Genomic DNA, 24,288 nt, shown 5'->3' with positions numbered 1-24,288 from the left:
TATCATGGTAGATGTGTTGCCGTCAGATATTTCTATATATCGTCCACAGGTCAGACGCTTTCTTTGCCACTACTTTATGGATGACTTCCTATCGTGGATTCCCTTTTTACTGCATGAGTTTTGGTGAGGCTCAGAGAGATGGAGCACGGACAAGAAGAATGAGTTGATCAGCTAGTCAGGTTGCTTATATCATGCTGCATGCTTTGGGCTCGAGTGTCACTGTGTGAGACGTCGACGTTGTTGACGGATTCCGTCCATCGCTCAAGCAGATCGATCGAGCTTAAGCTGGTGGATCCCTCTTCTTAAAAGGCAAATTGCGAACTGTGTTACATAAAATCCTCGACGGTTAGTTTAAGAATCTCCGATATGTGTATTTCAGCCCGCTGTCAATATTTTATGTTGAATACGTTTAGCCTATATTGCAACACGTCTATTAAGTAGCTAAAATTGTTCATTGTCATTTTATCCGTTTATAAGAAGGCAATTAACCTATTCTTTTGTATGACGCAGTTTAACGACATCAACCTCTTTTGCTGAAAGCGAATAATATAATCTAATCTATATCTTGCAGATCGCTTGATACACTTTTACTTCTAAACATATCTCGTAACTTACCCCAAACATAAACCACCTATATAAAATAGCTTTCCTAAAACCTATCCGCTTTCTTATACATAATAAGCACCCGTATTAAATTCAATGCACTCCGATATGACCTATAAATCCGATGAAATCTCACAATCAACATCACCATCACCATCACCACGATCACTGATCATTTCACTTTCAAGGGCAGCTAAAATGAAGGCAGAACGTAAATAAACAAATTAAAAACCAACTTTTTTTGAATAGCTAAAATAGTTATACATATTTCTCAGCCACATTAATATCTTTTTAACTGGTATTATTATTTTTGATTAAATTGTGTTCTTGCTATTTTAAGTATTTTTCACTATGACTATGAGGCTTGAGTGTTAATCTCACAAAGGAAATAAAAGTTAGAAAACTGGAAGTTGCTTACTCCCCGATCTCTAATCCGTAACAAAGTCATAGAGCATGCAATACAGGCTACTGCATGGTCAATATTTGCTTATATGCAGCAGTGTATAAGCAGTATAAATTCTAGACTAGAGTATAGGCCTAATTAAGGTACTTTTCATTACTTCCTGGGCTTACATGAAGTTTTGGTTTAAAGTGAGGTCAAACCAAACGAATCGACTACATTAACAGTATGTTACAACACATTATCTCAATTTTGATTTTTTTGTCCAAAGGATTTTTTAAAGAAAATGCCTTACAAATGCCTCAAAGCTACAGTTTTTGAACATATTTAAAGTTTCGAAATAGTATAACAATAATTGCTCTGCTATATGAAGTAGTATACAATTAATAAGCAAAGTTAAAGATATATATTGCTTTCTTCTTTAATACTTGAATATCTTCCTGTATGTCAAAATACACTCGACTGATTACTGAAACGTTTATACACGGCCACCAGCTAAGGTCGCTTTCGTCAAACCAAACCAGCAAACATCAGCAGAAGCAACTATTGACCGCTCCCTTTCCCCAATTTTTCTAATGCTGAGTTTAAGTCGTGCAAAGACGTTCCTCAGTCCGAGAATAAATATTATGTTACCATACCATATATGCCCTCTTTAAACCGAAACAAAAGTGATAGAGCAAACAGTACAGAGAGTAAACAAAAAATAAAAAGTTTAGAATGTAGAAAAACATAATTTAATCCATTTGAATATTTTAAGCAAAAAAAAGGAAAAATAATATAATGAAAATAAAAGGCTGGTTGCGGTGTAAAATTCCGGTAAAATCCACTTAAGAAAATAAAATTTTCGAAAAAAGAAAATTTAATTTAAGTTAATTTCAATACCATTTTTGAAACCTTCATTTCTGGTGCTAGCCAATACACATCCACTACTGTTTTATCGTAATGCAACGACCAAAAAACAACAAGAACTTCTTGATTATTTTTTTGAAGATGTAAGAGTCAGTTTCTCTTGGTTCTCTTTTTCATTACAGTTTCGGATAAGTCAAGTATTGAAGCCTCAAATAATCTTTGTATTTTCCCTTCTGATCTATTCCATCTTAACGGTCGAATGTTATCTGACCAAGTAGAAAAATGAGAATAGAAGAAATATTTACTCTTTCTCATTATTTCCATCTCGGTAAGAGAAAGTATATCAAGTAGGCTTACCCAGCCAGTGCTGTTCCAACATTCATTAAACACACTTTTGCTTAGATAGACGTCGAGGTCAAGAGGAACTTTTTTAATGCGAGGATCAAGTTTTTGTAAATGATCAAAGATTTCCAATTTAAATTCTTTCATACTTGGTGGGGTGGCAATATAGACCGACACAGCAGCGCTTATATTCCGTGAGTGCATTTCATTCTTGTCATGTAGCAATGGTAGATTATTGATAATTGCTCGCGCTACGTCTTCCGACGTGATGTTGGTGACGACCCCACAAAGCTCGTATCTTTTTAGACCACGGCACACTGGAAGCCAATCATTTTTGTCGTATCTCCAATGTACTGCGACAAACTCATTAGTTCTTATGTTAGCACCAATATATGCGTCTGCAAGTTGTGTGATACATTTCGGTCGCCGTACAGAATCGACGATAGCCATGTAAAGTCTATCATCTTTGATTTGTCGAACTGTTGTATAGTTTTTATCCAATGGTATGGCAATTTGGCCAATTGACTTTAACGTCAAAGGCCTAAAAACATTAGCAAACAAAGCACATGGTGCCGTGGTATTGAAAGTTCTTCTAATTACTTGTTGATTTAAAGATAACCAATTTTCAGAGGCCGAGTTATTGCAACAGGGATAGAACGACAATTTGTATTCTTCGCTCATATTAATATGCATTTGTGTGTCTCTCCGGAACTTTTCTACGTCACGTGTTTTGGATGGCATTGCCTGAAACATATACGAAATAAAAAAAATTTCATTATAGTCAAGTTTTGCCATACAAATCAGGTTAGCAAAATAAGCGACCTCCATCAAGTAAAACTTTACCAAGCAACTTGAAAAGGGAGTCCAAAAAGGACTAATTTTAAACTTTTGTCCGAAATAAACATTTTCGGATTCAAATTTGAGAATATTAGGCAAAAATTACATTATTGATAACGGATAGAACAGTTTTAGCCTGTTCTATGTCTATTGTTACTTTACACCACCACTATTAACATGTGTCTGAACAAATTAAGATTGTTTGTGCATACAACGCGTTCATTAATAGTTAATGACTGTGTGGTTTTTCATTAACTTGCCTGTAAGTTTAAAGAGCACATCATTTTTACGCAATAAGACACATGATGAAGCAAATGATGATAGACGAAGCCATGCTGTTTTTAGATCCAAAATTAGTACAAATTGCAGCCAATTTTAAGTTTAAGAATGTCCAAGCTTTTTGGTCCAATTAGTGGTTATCTTTTTTTTAAATCATTATACAAAAGCAAGTCTGTTTATAGACCAGCTGTCCTCGAAAGATGCGCATTTAATGTTTTGACTCATTTGCTTGATCGTTCTTTACATGTATACACTAGCTTGCACAGCATGGTCTACTCTTCAAAACAATTTCTTGCTCGTTACATACGTCGCGAATTATATAACTGTATAAATATACATAAGGGTACAACGTATGTGCATGACATATAACGAACAAGATCAGTTTTCATAAATATTGCAATTTTTTGGAAAACCTATATGAGATATTTAAAATTCTTTTGTTGTTTTATTGGATAACTGCAACTAAATTGAACTTTAAATTATTGCGTTGCAGTAGTTGTGATTTACAAAGATACCCTTGACACGGTACTATGACACCTTATCGAAAGACACTTTATCGAAAGACACTTTATCGAACGACACCTGATCGAAACGACACCTGATCGAAACGACACTTTATCGAACGACAGTTAATCGAGCCGACAGTTGATCGAACGACACTTTATCGAACCGACAGCTGATCGAAACGACAGTTGATCGAACGACATTTTATCGAACCGACAGTTCAAGCAAGATTTTTGCGTGTTTCTCAAACATTGAAACAATGAGCCATTGTGATGTGCGGTCTTTGTAATGGTGTGCATTAATGAATTGTGATGTATATATCATAAAGTTGACGATTTATATTTTATATCTATATTTTATATTTGTATCATAAAGTGTACGATTTCGCATGGCGGCCGGCCCGCCCACATATTAATAAGATATCACAAGAATACGCACGAGAATTACTAAGTACGAGAGTAACCTAGAAACCTATGCGTCGTAGACTGATGAGATTATTACAGGTTAGTAGAAACATCATCTGGCTTCCTGTATACATCATAATTGTAAAACTAAAGAAAGTGAATTTAGTGTAAATTAGGTATTTCTAAAAGTGACACATTTCTAGAAATTCTTCTTGTTACGCCGCGCCCCCGCTGTGAAAAGAGAACGAAAAAGAATAGTTAGTCAAGTTATTGGTGCGTAAATGAGTAATACGCTTCAATGCGGAGAAAGAGCAAAATTATATAAATATCACAATATCTCAAAAATTACAAAATCCAACTTTATCAAACAAACATGGACAGATAGCTGAACATTTTTTATGAAAAGTCACCAAATTTTAATTTTCTACAGCAAACAATGCAACGGTACGCCACGTTTTGCTATGACTGTGTGCGGGAGAAGCAACAGTCGATTCGATCAACTGTCGCTTTGATCAGCTGTCGATTCGATCAACTGTCGTTTGATCAACTGTCGGTTCGATAAAGTGTCGTTCGATCAACTGTCGTTTCGATCAGGTGTCGTTTCGATCAGCTGTCGTTCGATTAAGTGTCTTTCGATAAACTGTGGTTCGATTAAGTGTCGTTCGATAAAGTGTCTTTCGATCAGGTGTCGCGTCACGCCTTGACACAAAGGCCTGGTGCAACAAAACGACTTATTTGGTAAAAGCGTATGTGGACTTTGTATAAAGCAATGTGTTGACGGCCTCCAAAATATTGACGCTAAACTTACACGTACTTTAGAAATGAAATTTGGTCCGCAACTGTTGATATGTTATTAAATGTAAATTTTGATAAATATATAAAGACAGGAGATGTCACGTGCCGTAGTTTATGTCCATAAGGGCCGCATGCAGTTGGAGAACAGCAATAAAGTTTGCTACGTATGCTTTACTTGGCCTAATTTCGCCTCGGGTGCAAATTTGACAAAATAAGTATCAGCAATAAGCCAAGTAGAGTTTCAAGTTTTCCACGTTTGAAGTTTCATCCGTTTATTAACGTCGCTTGTTGCGCCAACAAGCCGCCTCGAATAAATATGTAGTCATTTACCTGAAACACAACATCCATTGATCCGTGACACTTTTTATGGAAATCTTCAATTGATATGCAAGATACAAACGAACACAAATGATCCACGTCAATTCGTTGATAATCTGGCACGCTTTTTATTTTGCCCTCTGTGTATTGTGTTTGGAAAAGTGGTACAACCAAAGTTCTACAGTAAGAAAACAATTTGGTTTTCTGCTTTATGTCACAAACTGGTTCCTTATTTCACAATCTCAATATCGTCTACGAGCACGTATGGTTTATGTACTGGCACGCTCTATTTGAATTACGTTCAAGTTTTTGCGGCACTTAACTATCTTATAACAGCAGTATTACTTACCTGTTGAGGCGAATAGCGACATATATAGATTGAAATAAACCAACAATCTGATTGTTTGGTCCCCAGATTAACCCAGGATACAGGAATCTGTCAGGAGCTAGTGTAATCTGTGATGATAAAGCCGATACGTTATGTAATGGCTTTCTCCATGTAGAGCAGATTATTTTTATTTTGCTAGAAGGATACATGTTAGAGCTGGATGCAGCTGGAGGATTAACAGTTGTTGTTGGCTTCTTCAGAATAGAATGAGTCTCTGTAAGCTCCTGCGTCGGGAAAAAATGAATTGGTGATTCATCTGACTTTAGTAGCGAAGTGTTTTCGTGTGTTGATACGGTTAGCGATGATGATAGCAGAGATTTCGAAAAATCTTTTGATACTTTGCCAACTCGAAATGTTCCAGAAGTCTTTTCCATTATGGAAAAATACTCCAAAATCAAACAGAGAATCACGATGAATAGAGTGATTTTAATTAAATGACGTTTTATATAAGATAAACTGTAATTTTTGGCCATGGCATATATAACAACCACTATACTAACTAAAACAGTGCGTTTGGCGAGACTTGCAAACTTATTCCAACCTTAAAACATATAAAAACTGAAAGCTTAATAATAATAGATATAAGGTTACGCTTCTCATTAATATTTTTATATTGATCCTTAAATACTTTAGTAAATTGTGTTTTTGCTATTTCTCTATTTCAGGATTGGGTGTTATTTTCACAACACACTGCATTGATGTTTTGACATTTTGCAATGAAATAATTTTTTGTGTGGCAATGTTTCCGTAATTAAACAATTTATAAGTATAGATCTATAAATATTCCGTCGAAAAAATCGCCATTTTTGAAATTTTTTTATACTTAAGTTTGTACTTTCTTTCCTCAAAATGTTTCTCATACGTTATTACTATTTCTCTATAGTTTATTATTGCTCTCATATGGTGCCTATACTGCCCAATGATATTGTCGATTTCTTAAAATTGCCTTCTTTTTCTTAATTCTTGTTTCTTTTTCTGCTAAAGGTAAAAGATCCTGCTTATCAATCAACACAAATCTTTTCCATGGTATGGGCATGAGCAACTTCAAAATCCTATTTGTACTTTTGTTTTTACTTCTACTTATTCAGTACTTTTTGCTCTATTCATTTGAAGATTTTTTTCTTGCATGGTTTAATCTTTCATACTATGCTTTAAATCTGTTACTAAAAGTCCACCTTTTGCTAATAAAGCAAAAGTCAAAAGCATCATCAGTAATCAAGATTATTCTTTCTGCTTCTTCATAATCTTCTTTTCATTGTGAAGGATTAAAAAGTGTCCAGAAATTAGACAGAAAAGTAACTTGCAAGCTGAAATTTTTTGTATCGGCTGCTGCCATGCTAATGAATTAGAAAAGTTAATATTAAAGCTGAAATTTAGCAAAAATATTTCATAAAAACAAAGAACAGGAAATGTAATCGTAAACCTTTTAGATTGTTTAAATTTCTTTAGTCGTTAAACTTAATTCTAAATTTGAATTACAATAGCGATTGACTCAAGTATATAGCAAAAGTTGACTTATTGAAGGATCGCTCATGCAGATGGCATGCCCCTACAATAAACTGAAGCCTGATTTGCTAGCTGCAATTTGGGTCACCACCTGCAACGTTGCAACACTCGTGCTGTGATTTTAGCAGTGGCGAAAACTTTCAGCTTTGTGATCAAATATTCTGTTGACATTTCAATTTTTCAACAGAAACATGTACACTTTCCTATGTTTACATTATACATGCTAATTAACTGATGTTAGTTTTTTCGACCTTCATCAATTTTTTTAAGCAACATGGGTGCACTGTTGCAAAGATTCTCGCACACATCCTTGCATCAGCAGCTAAATGATTCCATGCAAAACTGGCAAGCATCGTGATATACTCCATGCACTGATATATCGATCGATGCACTCACCGATGCACTCACATTATGACATGGGGCTTCTGCACTTTGTTGTGTACTTGTAGTCAATTTTCTTTTTATCTAAAATATGTCATTCGATTATTATTGTATTAAAATATTCATTTCGCAGCTTTAAGTCCGTCAGAGTTCACACTGAAAACGAAACTTTAAAGACAAACGCTTTGGAAACTCAATGTAAACAATGAGCAATAGGAGAAACGCATGACAAATGTTTCTTAGAACAGAAGTACAAATTGTAAGTGGAAATATAATTAAAATGGTAATTCAATGATAAGTACTTATCTTTTAGTTATGTATAGTACAAAATAATTTCCGAGCCAGTTAAGCTATTTTCTTAAAGTATTTTTGTGCTGATGCTTTACTGTTCAAATAAATGACTACAGTGCAAAGCACAACAAAACCAAAGCATTTTGTTTAATGTCATCCATGATGACAATGCCACATCACTTAAACAAAAAGAACTGCCATAAAAATTTGCAAACTATGTTTTCCCTCATTTATAACAGTCCTGAGGGGTGGCCCGTAAAAAATTAAATCTTGATTTTTTAACATATACATTGGCTTGGCGCTCCCTTGTTAATGCCTTTTGGCAAGACATTAGCGACGTTTGCTCCTGTTCAGTGGCCCTGATGAACAATTACAAATTCGGACATTACAAGATAAAAATACAACAAATGCTTGTATCATGCAACATGAACTTCCACTACTACTAGCAAGGTAACTGGGGCTCGAGCGATGAGGAATGAATACCGAGTTCAAGTCGTGCAAAGACTTTCCTCACTCCGAGAATAAATGATTCACAGTATGTCACGATTTGTTGGTTTTCACTAAACGCATGGTAATAGCCTACTAAATGGTATGGTATCATAAACTTTATCCTCGGGATGAGGAAAATCGTGCAAGGTTTAATTGATACGGAACACGTTTTTCTTTGTTTTTTTTTATTTTTTGTATTGTCTTGATCGAGTTTAAAACTGTTCACCAGGCCCACCAAACAGAGGCAAGCGTCGTTAACGTTTTGTTCAAGGGCATAAAGCCGCATAACAATGGTAGTGTCACTGGGCATCGCTATTATGGCAAGCCTCACGCTCCAACTACTCGGCTACCGAGCTGTTACCACGGAGATTGGTTACATAGCATGACCCACCATATCTCTCAGTTCATGAGGTAACTTTTGCCTTCATTTTTGTTAAATTTGTTTCAAAAACTTAAGCAATTTGATTTATTAAATCTTTGTGGGATGCCAAAATAACTAAAGCGCCCCACATTTCTGAGTTCTGACCCATTTGTCTTCAATAAGATATAAGAGTGTGAGAGAGCAAAGAAAAGTTGACCTCGCGCACTGCTGTACAATAGAAGTGGCAAATATTTCTGAATCCGCAAACACAACAATAACGAAGGAAAAGCAACATTGTTTACTGGATAAGTATATCTCTTGTGTTTTGTAAACAAGTCGCTGTAGTAAACATTATAATTGTTTGATCAACATTAACTTTTGTGCAACAGCCATTTTGTTGACCAAATCTTTGGTAAAAAACCGAACTTGCAACAAATTTAAAGTGGGTTCAACTTTCTACAGTATAACACAGCTTTTTATGATTTTTTAATGCTTTACCAGTTTATGTAATTTACAGCCATCTGTGACATTCTTATGCTGAAAATAATCGTTTCGAAAATAATATGATGAAAATGAAATGACTGAAATTTATAAGAACCAAGCTACCGCACCTGTATGCTGGCATACGTTATCACGAGACAAATGGCATGGCGTCATTAACTTCCGTATTTTGGATGATTGTTTTTCAGGATGACCACAAATAACTTGGGGCGCTATTAAAATTCAGTATAGATATAAACAAACTGGACTTTCTCAAACAAAGAAATAAAAAAAAACAAAAACAATTACACAGGAAAATAGCAAACTCGAAATATCCACACAAGAAATAAGCAAACTGCATTAAATTATAGAGGATTATGTCAAACCGGATAATTCCAAACAAAAAATAAAAAGTTTAGAATGTACTAAAACATAATTTAATCTATGTGAATATTTTAAGCAAAAAAAGGAAAAATAATAAAATGAAGATAAAAAGCTGGTTGCACTGTATAATTTCATTAAAATATATTTAACACAATGAAATTTTCGAAACAAGAAACTTAAAAATTGAAATAGAATAATTGAACAAGGAATTAGCAAACTGCAAAACTCAAATAAAATACTTATGAGTGTAAATTTCAACTTCCGGTTTTGTTTCCATTTCTATTCTCATTTTCGTTTTCATTTTTGTTTTAGTCTCATTTTAATTTTTGTAGGTATGACTTATATTTTGATTACGATTTTTTTGAATCCTTTTTTGATTTTATCTTCTATTTTCACTTCAAATTTGATTTTAATTGAAAAAAGTGTATTTAGTGTCACAATGTAAGTTTACAAGTATTTGGTCAAATGGATAAGTATAGAAAATTTGCAGGAGCTACAAACAGACTGACGACACATTTTCTGCTTAGGAAAAGATTTAAAAAAAAATCAAAAACGTCGAGGCTTTTTGTAACTATATTACTTTACAAAGCTTTCTCTACAAAATAAAATATACAGTATACAATACATCGCAAACCTCAAATATATATATAATAAATTGTTAATAAATTGTTGCTATACTTGAAACTTGCACTTCCATACTTGAACGACTAAACTTACCTCGCGTGTGCTGTCAATAACAATACGGTCAATATGTTTGTCAATTTGGTTATAATAATATAATATATAATATTTTATAATTAGTAGTCAATTTGGGATATTACTATTCAGCTAGAAGAGCAACAAAAAACATGTCGGCAAACCGCAGTTTGCCCACTTTTGGTCTAAGCCATTTGTGTCATAGATGGCGAAACAAGGAGCCGGTTGGGCCTAGACCCTTACACTTTTAAACATAAGTGTGGGAATAACGATGAGCTCCGTTATGATAGACTCTTCGAACATATAGCCTACCAGGCCCTTCCACTAGCGCATTTAGTCGGGGTCCAGGGCATTGGGCCATGCTTTTTCACAAACTCAACTTTTTGGGCCTTAGGGGATTTTACTTTTATACTTTTCTTCACTTTTGTTCAACGTACTTTCGTGTTTGCGACTTCTTATCGGCTATAACTTTTACAGTGTTATAGGTGCTATGAAAGCTGCAGATGTTATAAAACATCTTGTTATAAAACGAAGGTTTTTATAATGTAACCATAACTGCAGAGCAGCCAAGATGATTTGATAACTGACATTCAAAATCAAGACTTACAGTTGTAAAGCTACTTCCAGAAGTCATCTTCGTCCCTGCCTACTAAACTACGATCGACTAAAACTAAACTACGTTAACATTCTAAGCTTTCAGTGTCAGTGCCTAGCCCTATATAACAATTCAAATTGACTTCTATGACGTCAGTATGGCTTTTGTTTCAATTGAATGGTGATTGGTGTAACAATGCCAGCTGCCTCGTTTTGCTTTCATGGCAGGTGTTAGGTTTCTGAATGTTCAATTTCTTCGCTTATCGCTGTAGTTTACGTAAAGGCCGATTACGCGCTAACATACTCTGTATGGCATATTTCTTCTGTTATATTGGTTCTTGTTTTCTGCCAGAAACAGCAGCATTATTAAATTCAAATATTGTTATTCACTTTCATTGGTCCGGTCTTTACGACATATTCAACATATGTTATCCATAAACACGTTGGGCTGCCAAGTGTCTTTGCTATGTCGCATTGATAAAAGATTAAACTAATATCTCTATAACGTAGTCATGTGATGTTATTGTTTTGTCCCTGTTAAAAACGACCTAGATTAGTTCATTTATAGCTGTAGTTAAATAATTGATTACGTACTTAGTTCAAAAGAGGAATGCTTGCTTGCTTTTAGTTGTTGGAATTGACGAATCCTAATAACCTATACCGGTACTGGGTAGCTTATACACAATAAAAAATCTCACGCTTATCCTCTTAATTTCAAACATGAGCTTTGCCTTGTTATTATCAAAGCTTATCTTTATCCAGCTTGTTTTTTCATTTTTTCTTGTGACCGTATACTTAGTCTAGTCTACTATTAAATATCAATAGGTTAGCTCGTCCATGTTTTCAACCAGCCGTTCTGAAGCTCTTTAAAGAAAATATTCTGGCGCCGCCGCTGCTGTCAGTAGACCAAAGCGTAACAACATATGCGTATTGTACATTGGTAAAACTTTACTTATGCTACGCAGTGTATACTGTTTTCTTCCCGCTAACCTATAACTGTAACGTTTTTACAGTGTTTTTTTACTGTCACAGTGTCACAATCTCAGCAGAAAATTCGTACGATCAAAGCTATTGCTCACAACTTCCTGTCACAGTGACGTTCACTTAAATGTTACAACAATAAAACCTAAATCTACCTTATGATCATATTCGAAATGTATGATGGTAACTTCAATGAAACCTTAAATACAACTAAATCAACTTTTTGCCTTTACTCCCCTATCTTTAATTATACGGGCTGTGTGACACTTATACTTACGGTGAAATACGCTTTCAAATTCTTCCTCCGTAATTTGGAAAAATATTTTAATATTGAATACATTGTGAGCGATTTCACAACATGGGACATGAAATTTACTTTTACACGATCGAAAACGTGCCCAAAACCCCAACAAAAACCTAATGTTTTTAGTATAAACGTTCATGATGTTTATTTATAGCCTTGGAAAATGGAATCATTGCTTGAATAAGTACCTTTAATTGGTTAACAACGCTTTTGAATAATACCATTCGGACGAAAAATCAAAAACGCAAAATCTTTCTGTTTTTTTTTGAATCTCATCTAATTTTTTCCTATGGTCAATTGTCCTATATAATTTTTTGAAAACCCGTTCTAAATTTGGAGCGTTTGTCCATGCCAACCCTGATCAAAAATGATTTTGAAGATCAAAATATTTTGCCACTTTACGCTTTAAAAAAGCTTAGAGAAACGCATGACAAAAGTTTCCTGGAACAGAAGTACAAACTTTAAGCGGAAATATAACTGAAGTGGTAATTCAATGATACGTACTTTTTTTTAGTGATATTACAAAACAATTAACCATGATCGATAGTCATGCGCTTCAAAGTGATTTTCATCAGAGAATATAACTTTTTCCCACTGCTCTGTACCTCAACTTTAATATTTGTTTGCCAACTGAAGTCGTTTTTTTCTTCATAGCAGAAGTCAATAACTGCATTTCATGGGTTTTCTTGCAATTCTTCTCGCAGCAAGGAGCCCTTTTCGGACAGTAGATGCATCAATAATAATCACTCCTGATGTTGCTAGATCACTTTGCAATTTCTTACACGTTTTCCATGGGCTTTTAACACTATTCCTGAGAATCATCTTATCATCATGTGAAGTTGTCTTAGTTTTTCTTCCACATCTTCCACGACGGTGGATGTTGATGTCATCACCACTTTTAGCCACCTTTTCTATCCTCCCTACTCTTGATTTTGCAATGCCCAATCTTTCCCCAATAGCTCTGACGGATAGACTGATATGCTTCCTTAATGCAACAATTTGAGATCGCTTTCTTGGAGTAATATCCTTGCAGAAATAATGAAAAAATTTTCAGGAACATCAAAAACTTGCTGCAAAAAATGAACTCTACTAGGCTCAAATGCTTTCACAAACAAAGTTCGGCACAAGTGATTACATAAAGGCGGTGATTCACCATATGTCACATAATAGACAATTATAACAGGACAAGCGAAACATTTTGGAGAAAATTAACCGCTTACTACCGGTGATCTGACGAATCTTCCGAAAGATAAACTTAAAAATATTCTTGTCCCAATTTGCACAGTACTGTAAGTAATTTGAGTTATTAAATCTTTGGGATGCCAAAATAGCTAAAGCGCTTCTCAGTTCTGACCCATTTGGAAGCGGCAAATATTTCTGAACCTGCAAACACAACAACAATCAAGGAAAAACAGCTTTGCTTACTGAATAAGTATAGCTCTTGTGTTTTGTGAACAAGTCGCTGTAGTAAAAATTATAATTGTTTGATTAATATTAACTTTTGTGCAACAACCATTTTATTGGCCAAATTTATTGGTGAAAAACGGAACTTGCAACAAATTTAAAGTGGGTTCAATTTTCTTGTTACAGAGTTGCCGACTGTTTACAGTAGAGTTGAAAACACAGATTATCCATATTTTCCAGTACAGATGTTGAAAGAAAGTATAATACAAAATTAATTAAGACATGAGAATACGGCCACGGTACCTCCTTAATAGAACGTTTATTAGAAAACGTGTCTGAATCAAGAAAGAATCTTAGGTGGACACGGCGTTACAAAATCGTTGAATGGGCTAAATAAATTGTTCTCCATGAATTGCCAAATACGGTACGGGTAAATATGAGGATATATTTCATTTTAAGGCGCTTTTAAAGAGTTTTTTCAGGCATAAAAAGCCTTCTCCCTAAAAAAATGTTAAAATCTTAAAACAGTTTAAAGGGTCTGTTATTTACATTCTACAGTATAATTTTATGCTAATTTACAAACTACACAGTTTTACATAGTAACGTAGTTTGACAATGTTTACCTGTATTTCATTATTTTTGGTCCGACGCTATCATTTTATGTTGTTGTCAAATCTTAACCATATACTGTAACAACAGCTGGTTAGTCTTGTAATAAAATATTTTGATAAAGTTTATAAAGCTGAACTTGGCGATTATGGGTTTAAATTAAACTGAAATTTAACCCAACTAAAAGTGCCCCCGTCAAAGCTTGGCCCCAGGGCACTCCACCTTGTAAACCCAGGGCTGTTTGAGGCAAGTTGACTGTGGAATCTCTGCTGCGTAAATATTAAATGTAGTGTCGGTGAAGATCTTTGTGGCTGTGCTGGGGTAACATTAGCCAAAAAGAGTTCTTGACACGTCAACAAACACTATACTGTACTTGCTTTAGATCTATAAGTGAAACAAACATTGAAATACGTTTTGTTTACTGTTAAAGACTTCCTCAATTTATTCTCTCGGTAAGGCCACCTGGTGTCAGGTGCTCCTGCCTTGTCAAAATCCCGTTTGTTCTTCAGAGTGGATGTTTTAAACATACGTGGCGAAATAATATTTCGCATGGTTGTTTATTTATTTATTTCAAATGTGTTTTCCCACGCTTTGTTTATTTCGTTAGTGTTACTTATAATGTTGTATCACCCTGGTTTGTATCATACTGGTTTCGAGTGGGCCGTGAAAGTGGTAGAAAACGTGCCTGGCAAAAGAAAATCTGTAACAAATTGGCGAGCGAACCAGGATCTACCGCCACTGCAAAGATTTCAAGCTTCATTAACCGTATGTGGCTTTCAATCCGATGATGACACCACCTCGCTTCAATTCAGGTGATGATCCCGTCGAGGTTTTAAAGATTTTAATTCTTAAGGCTATTTTCCACATTAACTCATCTGTTGGCGTGGAATTGATTCAACCCTATTTCCAGCCATACCTTCTTCTGCAGATGTGCCTGTCATTCTAAGAAAACTGCAAGATATGGAACGTGAATCAAAAGCGTATCAAGAGCGCACTGGTAACACAATCTCAGAATTAAATGGTGACTTAAGGAGGGTCAACGAACGAATGGATGCAGTTTTGCGCAATTTTCCCTACCAAGAAGATGATCAATACTTGTTAACCAACAACGTCTGACGCCGTCGTAAGTGTTTTGGATGCGTTTTGGTAAGATATGTTGTTAACAGGGCTTTGGAGCCGGAGCCGGAACAAGGAGTCAGAGCCCCGAAGCCGTGCATTTTCAACTGAGCTGGAGCTGGAGCCGGAGTTCTACGAGAATTTCAAATGGAGCTGGAGCCACTTGTTTGAAAAATAGCTCCGGCTCTGATCTATTTCATAAGATTTAAGATGCTCGATGAAAAAAGACTTGATAATATTACTTGGACTTCGGAATATTATTCCTTCGTATGAATGGTTTTTGAACACGTTTGTGCAGAATCAAATATTTTGTGTTCATTGATTGTGTTACTTTGTGATTATTTTGAAACGCTAGATTTTCCAAATTGAGCGTTTATCCTTAAACCTCAATGCAGCCGGAGCAGTGGTATTAAGGAGCTCCGGAGCTGGAGCTGGAGCTAATTTATGATAAAAAAGAGCTCCGGACCGGAACTGGAGCAATTTAACATTTATGCCTGCACCAAAGCCCTGGTTGTTAAGGAGTGCCCAAACGTACTATTCACAACAACTTGATAATTCTATTTACAGCAATTCCCATCTAAGCCTCCCCGAGGGGTATGTAACGGGCAAATTTATAAATGCTGATCACCTAAGGCAGGGGTCGGCAACCTAAGGCCCGCGGGCCGGATCCGGCCCGCCATGCGAAATCGTCCGGCCCGAGATATATTAATTAGTTATCACAAGAATACGGCCCGCCGTGTCTTATTGAGTTTCAAACTGCAGTGTTAGCAGTGTTTGAAAAAATTGTGGTATTGTTACGCCATAAGTACGTCGTACTAGTCTATTGTTACGCCATAAATCTGGTGAGAAGGCGGTAGACTAGTATCTCGTAATAAGTACGAGATTGTCTGTAGAGTAGACTAGACTAGTCGTTATAGATACAAAGAGAGACGTACACGAGCTTTAACCTAAAGTTTGTTATAATTTAGGATGTTAGCGAAACGTCGAAAGGTTGATGATGAGTGCCGAGGTTTTAATGAAGAATGGACGGAAAAGTACTTTTCCATACTACACTTTGGTAAACCCACGTGCTTAATTTGCAATCAGTCTGTTTCTGTAAACAAGGAATTTAATATTAAGCGTCATTATGACACAAAGCATTCGAAGTATTCGGAGTACAGAGGCCAAACGAGAAAAGACAAAATTAACCGTCTTAAACTCTGCTTAGAAAATCAGTAAAGTATATTTCAAAAGCAAAACACTGAATCAGAAAAAACACTCAGGCAAGCTATGAGGTCGCCAAAGTAATTGCAAAAAACATGAAACCTTTCACTGATGGTGATTACGTGAAAGACTGTTTGATGGCCGTTGTCAAAGTCATATGCCCGGAGAAAAAAAAATTATTCTCCGATGTTAGCCTTTCTGCAACAACTGTCACCCGACGAATCGAAGAAATGTCACAGGATGTAAAAACTCGCCAACAAGATTGTCTAAAAAATTTGCAATACTTTTCAATTGCTATTGACGAGAGCACTGATACAACGGACACAGCTCAGCTTGCGGTATTCGTTCGTGGAGTCAGCTCAAATTTTGATATTTTTGAAGATTTTGTTGAGTTAGTTCCTATATGAAGGGCACTACAACAGGAGCAGATATTCTGAAGGCACTGTTGCAGTGCACTAACAGTTTGAACCTCGATCTGTCAAAATTGGTGTCGGTAACAACCGACGGAGCTCCTGCAATGATCGGTAAAAATAAAGGTGCCGTTGCTCTGCTTCAAAAACACTTGGAAGATCTCGGACGCAATGACAAAATCTCAAAGGTACACTGTTTAATTCACCAGGAGGCGTTGTGCGCCAAGACAACAAACTTGAAGAGTGTTATGGACACAGTGGTGAAAGCTGTGAATATGATTTTGTCTCACAAACGGAATCACCGACAGTTTCGCCAGATGTTACCAGAAGCAGAGAATCAATATGGTGATGCCCTGTATTTCTGCGAAGTTCGCTGGCTAAGTCGAGGAGCTATGCTTGCACGAGTGTATGAGCTGAGAAATGAAATAGCAACGTTCCTTGAAAATAAAAGCATTAATGCCACAGAATTTCGTAATCCAGAATGGGTATCTAATCTTGCTTTCTTAGTAGATTTAACGTCACATCTGAACAAATTGAATTTGCAACTTCAGGGGAAAAAACAACTGATACATGAGATGTGGAGGCACATTCTCGCATTTGAAACAAAACTGCGACTCTGGGAATGTCAACTGGACAAAGAAAATTATGTTCACTTTCCTATACTGGAGGAAAGCAAACCTAGTAGCAACACTACATTTGTCACTGTGATACGAAATTTAATTACTGAGTTTTCCTCACGCTTTGCCGACATTCGTTCTCTACAAAATAAATTCAGTACTCCGTTTGATGTGGACGCCAATACCATTCCCGAAAAATTTCAAATGGACCTTATTGAAATGCAATGCAGTGACGAATTTAAGGCAAAATTTCATACAAAGGGCATATCGCTGCTTGACTTTTACAAAAAGTACCTTCTTGAAAGTGGTCTTTATCCTAGCTTGACCAACAATGCAAAAGAAATGGCATCGATGTTTGGTAGCACGTACACATGTGAACAAATGATTTCAACAATGAAATTCACGAAGAGCAAGCTAAGATCCCGAATTTCCGACGCCCATTTAGAAAATGTTCTGGTTCTTGCTTCATCTGACTTGTCACCAGATGTTGAAAAACTTCCACAAAGCAAGCAGCATCAAGTGTCACATTAATACTGTGTTGTTGAAGTGTGAATACATAAATTTTGTTCTTTTTGTGATTGGCATGATTGAGATTGCAGCAATGTAATGTAATATACTCAAGTGAGTGTGAATTATAGTATTAATGAAAATTCCGGCCCGCCAAAGAGTTGTACACTCGACATTTGGCCCGTGACTAGCAAAAGGTTGCCGACCCCTGACCTAAGGGGTGTCCTTCGGGTTAGCAAGGCTTGAATTTCACCCTACCCTGGATATCAGAAATGCACAAATATTTCTTGAAAGTCTTACACTGAACGGCTAGAAAGAAATGATCACTTGAACAGACGAACAGAACAGTTACAAATCTGTGGTCGTGTATGGATGTGGGGTGTGTGTGCGGTTTCTAAGTACAAAACCTGGGGTAATATTACTTATCTGAAAGTACAAACAAGGCCAAAGTAAGGAAATGATCACTACCCTGTGAGCCTGCACACAATAGCAATAAGGGTACGTGTACCAATTAAGGCCCACCTAACACTTTTTTGAAAATAACTCAAGAACCACAAATGAGAATAGACTGAAAAATCGTATTGTATTAGTGAGGGTATATGACTACAACATATTAAAACCACAATACCTGACAACCCCCCAAAAAAAATTTTATAAAGAAATTAAAAATTCCAAAAAATGGGCCTTATTAGGAGCATAGGCTCCTAATAAGGCCCACCAATTTTGTGAATATTTTGATTCAAAACATTGCTGAAAAATCGTATTAAGCAAATAAAACAAGACAGCAACCACCGATTTGCGTAAGACAACGACCAACAAACGTGGGTTGAAAACTTAAAGGAATGTGACCCATCAGCATAGGTGCAGAAGGGGGGGGGGTCACCGGCACCCCTAACCGTCATTAAATAGGCAATTTTTGGGCAGTTCAAAATTATTTGAGCAATTTTTGGTACTTTTTCTGGCATATTTTGTAGCAAAGACCTTTTTTCTTTTTTGGGGGGGATTAACCATCTTCAACCATCAAGCATATTGCATGAGCCTTATTAGGCGCATGTGGCATCCACGAAAAAAATGTCACATTTTTATTATCAGAAAAATTTTTGCAAAAAAAAGTGCATTATCCTTTTCAATACTAAGTTGGTTGTTACATGAAAACTTTAGCCGGCTGACAACAGTTCATTTAACCGGCCAAATTCTCACTTACTTTTTTTCAAAATTAACAAAACCACCTTAACTGCAAATATCAAATTTTTGTTGTACTCTAGCGAATCGGTTGATCACGTGACAAGGATGAAATCTGGTAAACCATCATGAATTTATATTAGTTTTTATATAGGGATAAAATTTTTCTTTTATTTGCACGGGTTTGCGAAATATGAGCAATGGGCCTTATTAGGGACCGGGCCTTATTACGCACAGGTACCTTAATCGGCAATACTAGTAAATTAGATGTCAATCACGTAGCTAACAAATATAGGCATCACAACAGGTTTACTGGCAACTAACTAATCATACTGCATGAAAACAATCACTTAAGCAAGTCAGGCTAACAACTGCAATACATATACTAAATTGGCTGGGATTAAACTGATGTGCTACCAGATATAACACAAAGAAACTGGGCGTCAACAAGCACATGGTAGCAAAGCCAGTTAAGGCTCACCAGATCTAAAGAAAGGAATTCAACATAAGAAAAGGGAATTACCACGAGGCTAGACATGCATTGACAAAGCTATCTGGAGTTTTGGACGACACAAAATCATATAAATCATTATCACTTAAATCATATAATTTGAATAAACAACAATGCTAATTTGGGCGTTACATCCGTAATGCAACGTCCAAAAACAACAAGAACTTTTCGATTATTTTTTTAAGATGTAAGAGTCAGTTTCTCTTGTTTCTCTTTTTCATAACAGTTTTGGATAAGTCAAGTATTGAAGCCTCAAATAATCTTTGTATTTTCCCTTCTGATCTCTTCCATCTTAACGGTCGAATGTTGTCTGACCAAGTAGAAAGATGAGAATAGAAGAAATATTTACTCTTTCTCATTATTTTCATCTCGGTAAGAGATAGTATATCGAGTAGGCTTACCCAGCCAGTGCTGTTCCAACATTTATTAAACACACTTTTGCTTGGATAGACGACGAGGTCAAGAGGAACTTTTTTAATGCGAGGATCAAGGTTTTCTAAATGATCAAAGATTTCCAATTTGAATTCTTTCAAACTTGGTGGGGTGGCAATATAGACCGACACAGCAGCGCTTATATTCTGTGAGCGCATTTCGTTCTTGTCATGTAGCAATGGTAGATTATTGATAATTGCTCGCGCTACGTCTTCCGACGTGATGTTGGTGATGACCTCACAAAGCTCGTATTTTTTTTGATTACGGAACTCTCGAAACCAATCATCTGTGTCTTATTTCCAATGTACTGCGACAAACTCATCAGTTCCTATGTTAGCATCAATATATGCGTCTGCAAGTTGTGTGATACATTTCGGTCGCTGTACAGAATCGACGATAGCCATGTAAAGTCTATCATCTTTGATTTGTTGAACTGTTGTATAGTTTTTATCCAATGGTATGGCAATTTGGCCAATTGACGTTAACGTCAAAGGCTTAAAGGCATTAGCAAACAAAGCACATGGTGCCGTGGTATTGAAAATACTTCTAATTACTTGTTGATTTGAAGATAACCAATTTTCAGAGGCCGTGTTATTGCAACAGGGATAGAACGGTATATTTGCTTTGTTTGTACGTTTCTCTGATGATTGCAGACTGTTTCCAACAAAATAGTCGGACAATTTGTATTTTTCGTTCATAATAATATGCATTTGTGTGTCTCTCTGGAACTTTTCTACATCACGCATTTTGGATAACATTGCCTGAAACATATACGAAATAAAAAATTTCCATTATAGTCAAGTTTTGCCATACAAATTAAATTAGCAAAATAAACTTCCTCCATCAAATAAAACTTTACCAAGCAATTTGAAAAGGGAGTAAAATTTTCGAACTAAAGGAAGTAACACCCATAAAGGGCTAATTTTAAACTTTTGTCCGAAATAAACAATTTCGGCTTCAAATTTGAGAAAATTAAGCAAAAATTACATTTTTGATACAATTATTCTATTGATAACGGATAGACCAGTTTTAGTCTGTTTCATGTATATTGTTACCTTAAACCACCACTATTAACATGTGACTGAACAAATTAAGATTGTTTGTGCATACAACGCGTTCATTAATAGTTAATTACTGTGTGGTTTTTCATTAACTTGTCCATAACTTTATAGAACACATCATTTTTACGCAATAAGACACATGATGAAGCAAATGATGACAGACGATGCCATGCTGTTTTTAGATCCAAAATTAGTACAAATTGCAGCCAATTTTAAGTTCAAGAATGTCCAAGCTTTTTGGTCCCATTGGTGATTATCTTTTTTTGAAAATCATTATACAGAAGCAAGTATGTTTATAGACCAGCTGTCCTCGAAAGGTACGCATTTAATTTTTTGACTCATTTGCTTGATCGTTCTTTACATGTATACACTAGCTTGCACAGCATGATCTATTCTTCAAAACAATTTCATGCTCGTTACATACGTCGCGAATTATATAAATGTATAAACACACATAAGGGTGCAACGTATGTGCATGACATATAACGAACAAGATGAGTTTTCCTGTCAATTAAAGAATTACAAAGAATTATGAAGTTGTAATTTCCCACACGCGAACCCTATGTATACGTGTGATTGCAGTCTAATACCATTGAAAAATAAAACGTTACAAGTGACAGAACACAATGAAAAAAGAAAACACGTCGGATCAACACAATACAGAAAGTAAACCTGTTATATCAGAACACTAAAAAAAACATCTAAACAGTCAAACACGTTTCTTTCCTTCTGGTATGTCAAACTGCTCAAAACATTAATGTGCCGGTATTGCAATACGTGGTTTTAAAAAGACCACTTTTATTCACTTTACATCGTGGCAAGATAGTAAAGAATCTGCAATTTTCTCATACATGCGCCTAAATAAAAAATGCGTTTTTTAGAAAACCTATATGACATATTTAAAATGCTTTTGTTGTATTATTGGATAATTGCAACTAAATTGAATTTTAAATTATTGCGTTGCAGTAGTTTTGATTTAAAAAGATACCCTTGACACAAGGGGCTGGTACAACAAAAACACTTACTTGGACTTTGCGTATGTGGACTTTGTATTAAGCAATGTGTTGACAGCCTCCAAAATATTGACGTTACTTACACATACTTTATAAATGAAATTTGGTCCACAACTGTTGAAATGCTGTTAAATGTAAATTTTGATAAATATATAAAGACAGGAGATGTCACGTGCCGCAGTTTAAGTCCATAAGGGCCGCATGCGGTTGGAGAACAGCCATAAAGTTTGATATGTTTGCTTCACTCCGCCGATCTTCGCCACGGGTGCAAATTTTACAAAATAAGTATCAGCAATAAGCGAAATATAGTTTCAATTTTTCCACGTTTGAAGTTTCGTCAGTATATTAACGTCGCTTATTGCGCCCACAAGCCGCCTCGAATAAATATGTAGTCATTTACCTGAAACACAACATCCATTGATCCGTGACACTTTTTATGGAAATCTTCAACTGATATGCAAGATACAAACGAACACAAATGATCCACGTCAATTCGTTGATAATCTGGTACGCTTTGTATTTCGCCCTCTGTGTAATGTGTACCGAAACGTGGTACAACCAAAATTCTACAGAAAGAAAACAATTTAGTTTTCCGCTTTATGTCACAACCAGGTTCCTTATTTCACAATCTCAATATCGTCTACGAGCACGTGTGGTTTACGTACTGACATGCTCTATTTGAATTACGTTCAAGTTTTTGCGGCACTTAACCTATCTTATTACAGCAGTATTACTTTCCTGTTGAGGCGAATAGCGACATATATGGATTGAAATAAACCAATAATCTGATTGTTTGGTCCAAAAATTAACCCAGGATACAGGAATCTGTCAGGAGCTAGTGTAATCTGTGATGATAAAGCCGATACGTTTCGTAATGGCTTTCTCCATGTAGAGCAGATTATTTTTATTTTGCTAGAAGGATACATGTTAGAGCTGGATGCAGCTGGAGGAAAAACAACTCGAATTGTTCCAGAAGTCTTTTTCATTATGGAAAAATACCCCAAAACCGAACAGAGAATCACGATGAGTAGAGTGATTTTAATTACATTACGTTTTATGTAAGATAAAGTGTAATTTTTATCCATGGCAGATGTAGCAACCACTATACTAACTAAAACATTGGGTTTGGCGAGACTTGCAAACTTATTCCAACCTTAAAACATATAAAAACTGAAAGCTTAATAATAATAGATATATGGTTACGCTTCTCATTAATATTTTTATACTGATCCTTTAATACTTTAGTAAATTGTGTTTTTGCTATTTCTCTATTTATTGATTGAGTGTTATTTTCACAGTTAAAATGAGAAATTTCCTCTTCGACCAAATCAAACATTTTATGTCGGTTTGAAAGTCGAATAATTAGGCCGCTGAGTTTGCAAAACTGTATGTGGCCCTATGAATTGTGTTTTAAAAAATTGAAGTTTAGATTTTTAACGAGCCATCCTTCAAAATTGGACCAACTGATGAAAGTACTTGCTTTGTATGATTTTATAGCAATTCTCATTTGTTTTAAGCTGTGCTGCATTGCCAGCTTAGACCATAGAAAACACAGTGCATTGATTTTTTGACATTTTGCAATGAAATAATTTTTTATGTGGCAATTTGTCCGTAATTAAACAATTTAAAAGTTTAGATCTATAAATATTCTGTTGAATTATCTTAACAAAAGGCGAAAATTCTTTTGTGAGCTTACTACAAGTATTTCTAAAGACAAGTATTTCTAATTGAATTACCATTTTTGAAATATTTTATACTTAAATTTTGTACTTTCTTTCCTCAAAATCTTTGTCATACGTTCTTACTACTTCGCTATGTTTATTTTTGCTCTCATATGGTGCCTATACTGCCCAATGATATCATCGATTTCTTAAAATTGCCTTCGTGTTCTTATTTCTTGTTTCTTGTTTCTTTTTCCGCTAAAGGTAAAAGATCCCGCTCATCAGTCAATACAAATCTTTTCCTTGGAATGTGCATGAGCAACCTCAAAATCCTATTTATACTTTTGTTTTTACTTCTACTTATTCAGTAATTTTT

At 35.5% G+C, this 24,288-nt stretch overlaps 2 protein-coding genes across 4 annotated transcripts; both read right to left on the bottom strand.

Annotated features, from left to right (window-relative positions):
* Positions 1 to 1,267: 1,267 nt before the first annotated feature.
* LOC143459947 (uncharacterized) lies at positions 1,268 to 11,612 on the bottom strand. Of its 3 annotated transcripts, XM_076957268.1 has the most exons (5): positions 10,329 to 11,612; positions 9,359 to 9,460; positions 5,681 to 5,943; positions 5,344 to 5,509; positions 1,268 to 2,938 (listed from the first exon to the last, which is right to left on the bottom strand). In XM_076957268.1, exons 3-5 carry the CDS (start codon positions 5,866 to 5,868, stop codon positions 2,003 to 2,005), a joined length of 1,290 nt encoding a protein of 429 aa, XP_076813383.1. In that variant the 5' UTR covers positions 5,869 to 5,943; positions 9,359 to 9,460; positions 10,329 to 11,612; the 3' UTR covers positions 1,268 to 2,002. The 3 variants fall into 3 exon arrangements, with proteins under 3 accessions (XP_076813383.1, XP_076813382.1, XP_076813381.1); XM_076957267.1 differs by lacking the exons at positions 9,359 to 9,460; positions 10,329 to 11,612 and having other exon boundaries at positions 1,268 to 2,118; positions 2,210 to 2,938; positions 5,681 to 6,513; XM_076957266.1 differs by lacking the exons at positions 9,359 to 9,460; positions 10,329 to 11,612 and having other exon boundaries at positions 5,681 to 6,513.
* Positions 11,613 to 18,555: 6,943 nt separating this feature from the next.
* Positions 18,556 to 22,813, bottom strand: LOC143461158 (uncharacterized). Its single transcript, XM_076958968.1, has 2 exons — positions 22,652 to 22,813; positions 18,556 to 20,938 (listed from the first exon to the last, which is right to left on the bottom strand). Exons 1-2 carry the CDS (start codon positions 22,667 to 22,669, stop codon positions 20,471 to 20,473), a joined length of 486 nt encoding a protein of 161 aa, XP_076815083.1. The 5' UTR covers positions 22,670 to 22,813; the 3' UTR covers positions 18,556 to 20,470.
* Positions 22,814 to 24,288: the final 1,475 nt, after the last annotated feature.

This window comes from Clavelina lepadiformis, chromosome 5, assembly GCF_947623445.1.
Source record: "Clavelina lepadiformis chromosome 5, kaClaLepa1.1, whole genome shotgun sequence".
Taxonomy (NCBI): Eukaryota; Metazoa; Chordata; class Ascidiacea; order Aplousobranchia; family Clavelinidae; genus Clavelina; species Clavelina lepadiformis.
This window is presented reverse-complemented; position numbering and strand designations above follow the sequence as displayed.

Bases quoted from the DNA above. Each gene is read 5' to 3' on its own strand.
- LOC143459947 (XM_076957266.1), bottom strand. From the start codon at position 6,192: ATGGCCAAAAATTACAGTTTATCTTATATAAAACGTCATTTAATTAAA. The intron at 5,510-5,680 runs GTAAGTAATACT...TTCTTACTGTAG, and splicing joins GTCGCTATTCGCCTCAACAG to AACTTTGGTTGTACCACTTT. The intron at 2,939-5,343 runs GTAAATGACTAC...TATATGTTTCAG, and splicing joins CAATGGATGTTGTGTTTCAG to GCAATGCCATCCAAAACACG.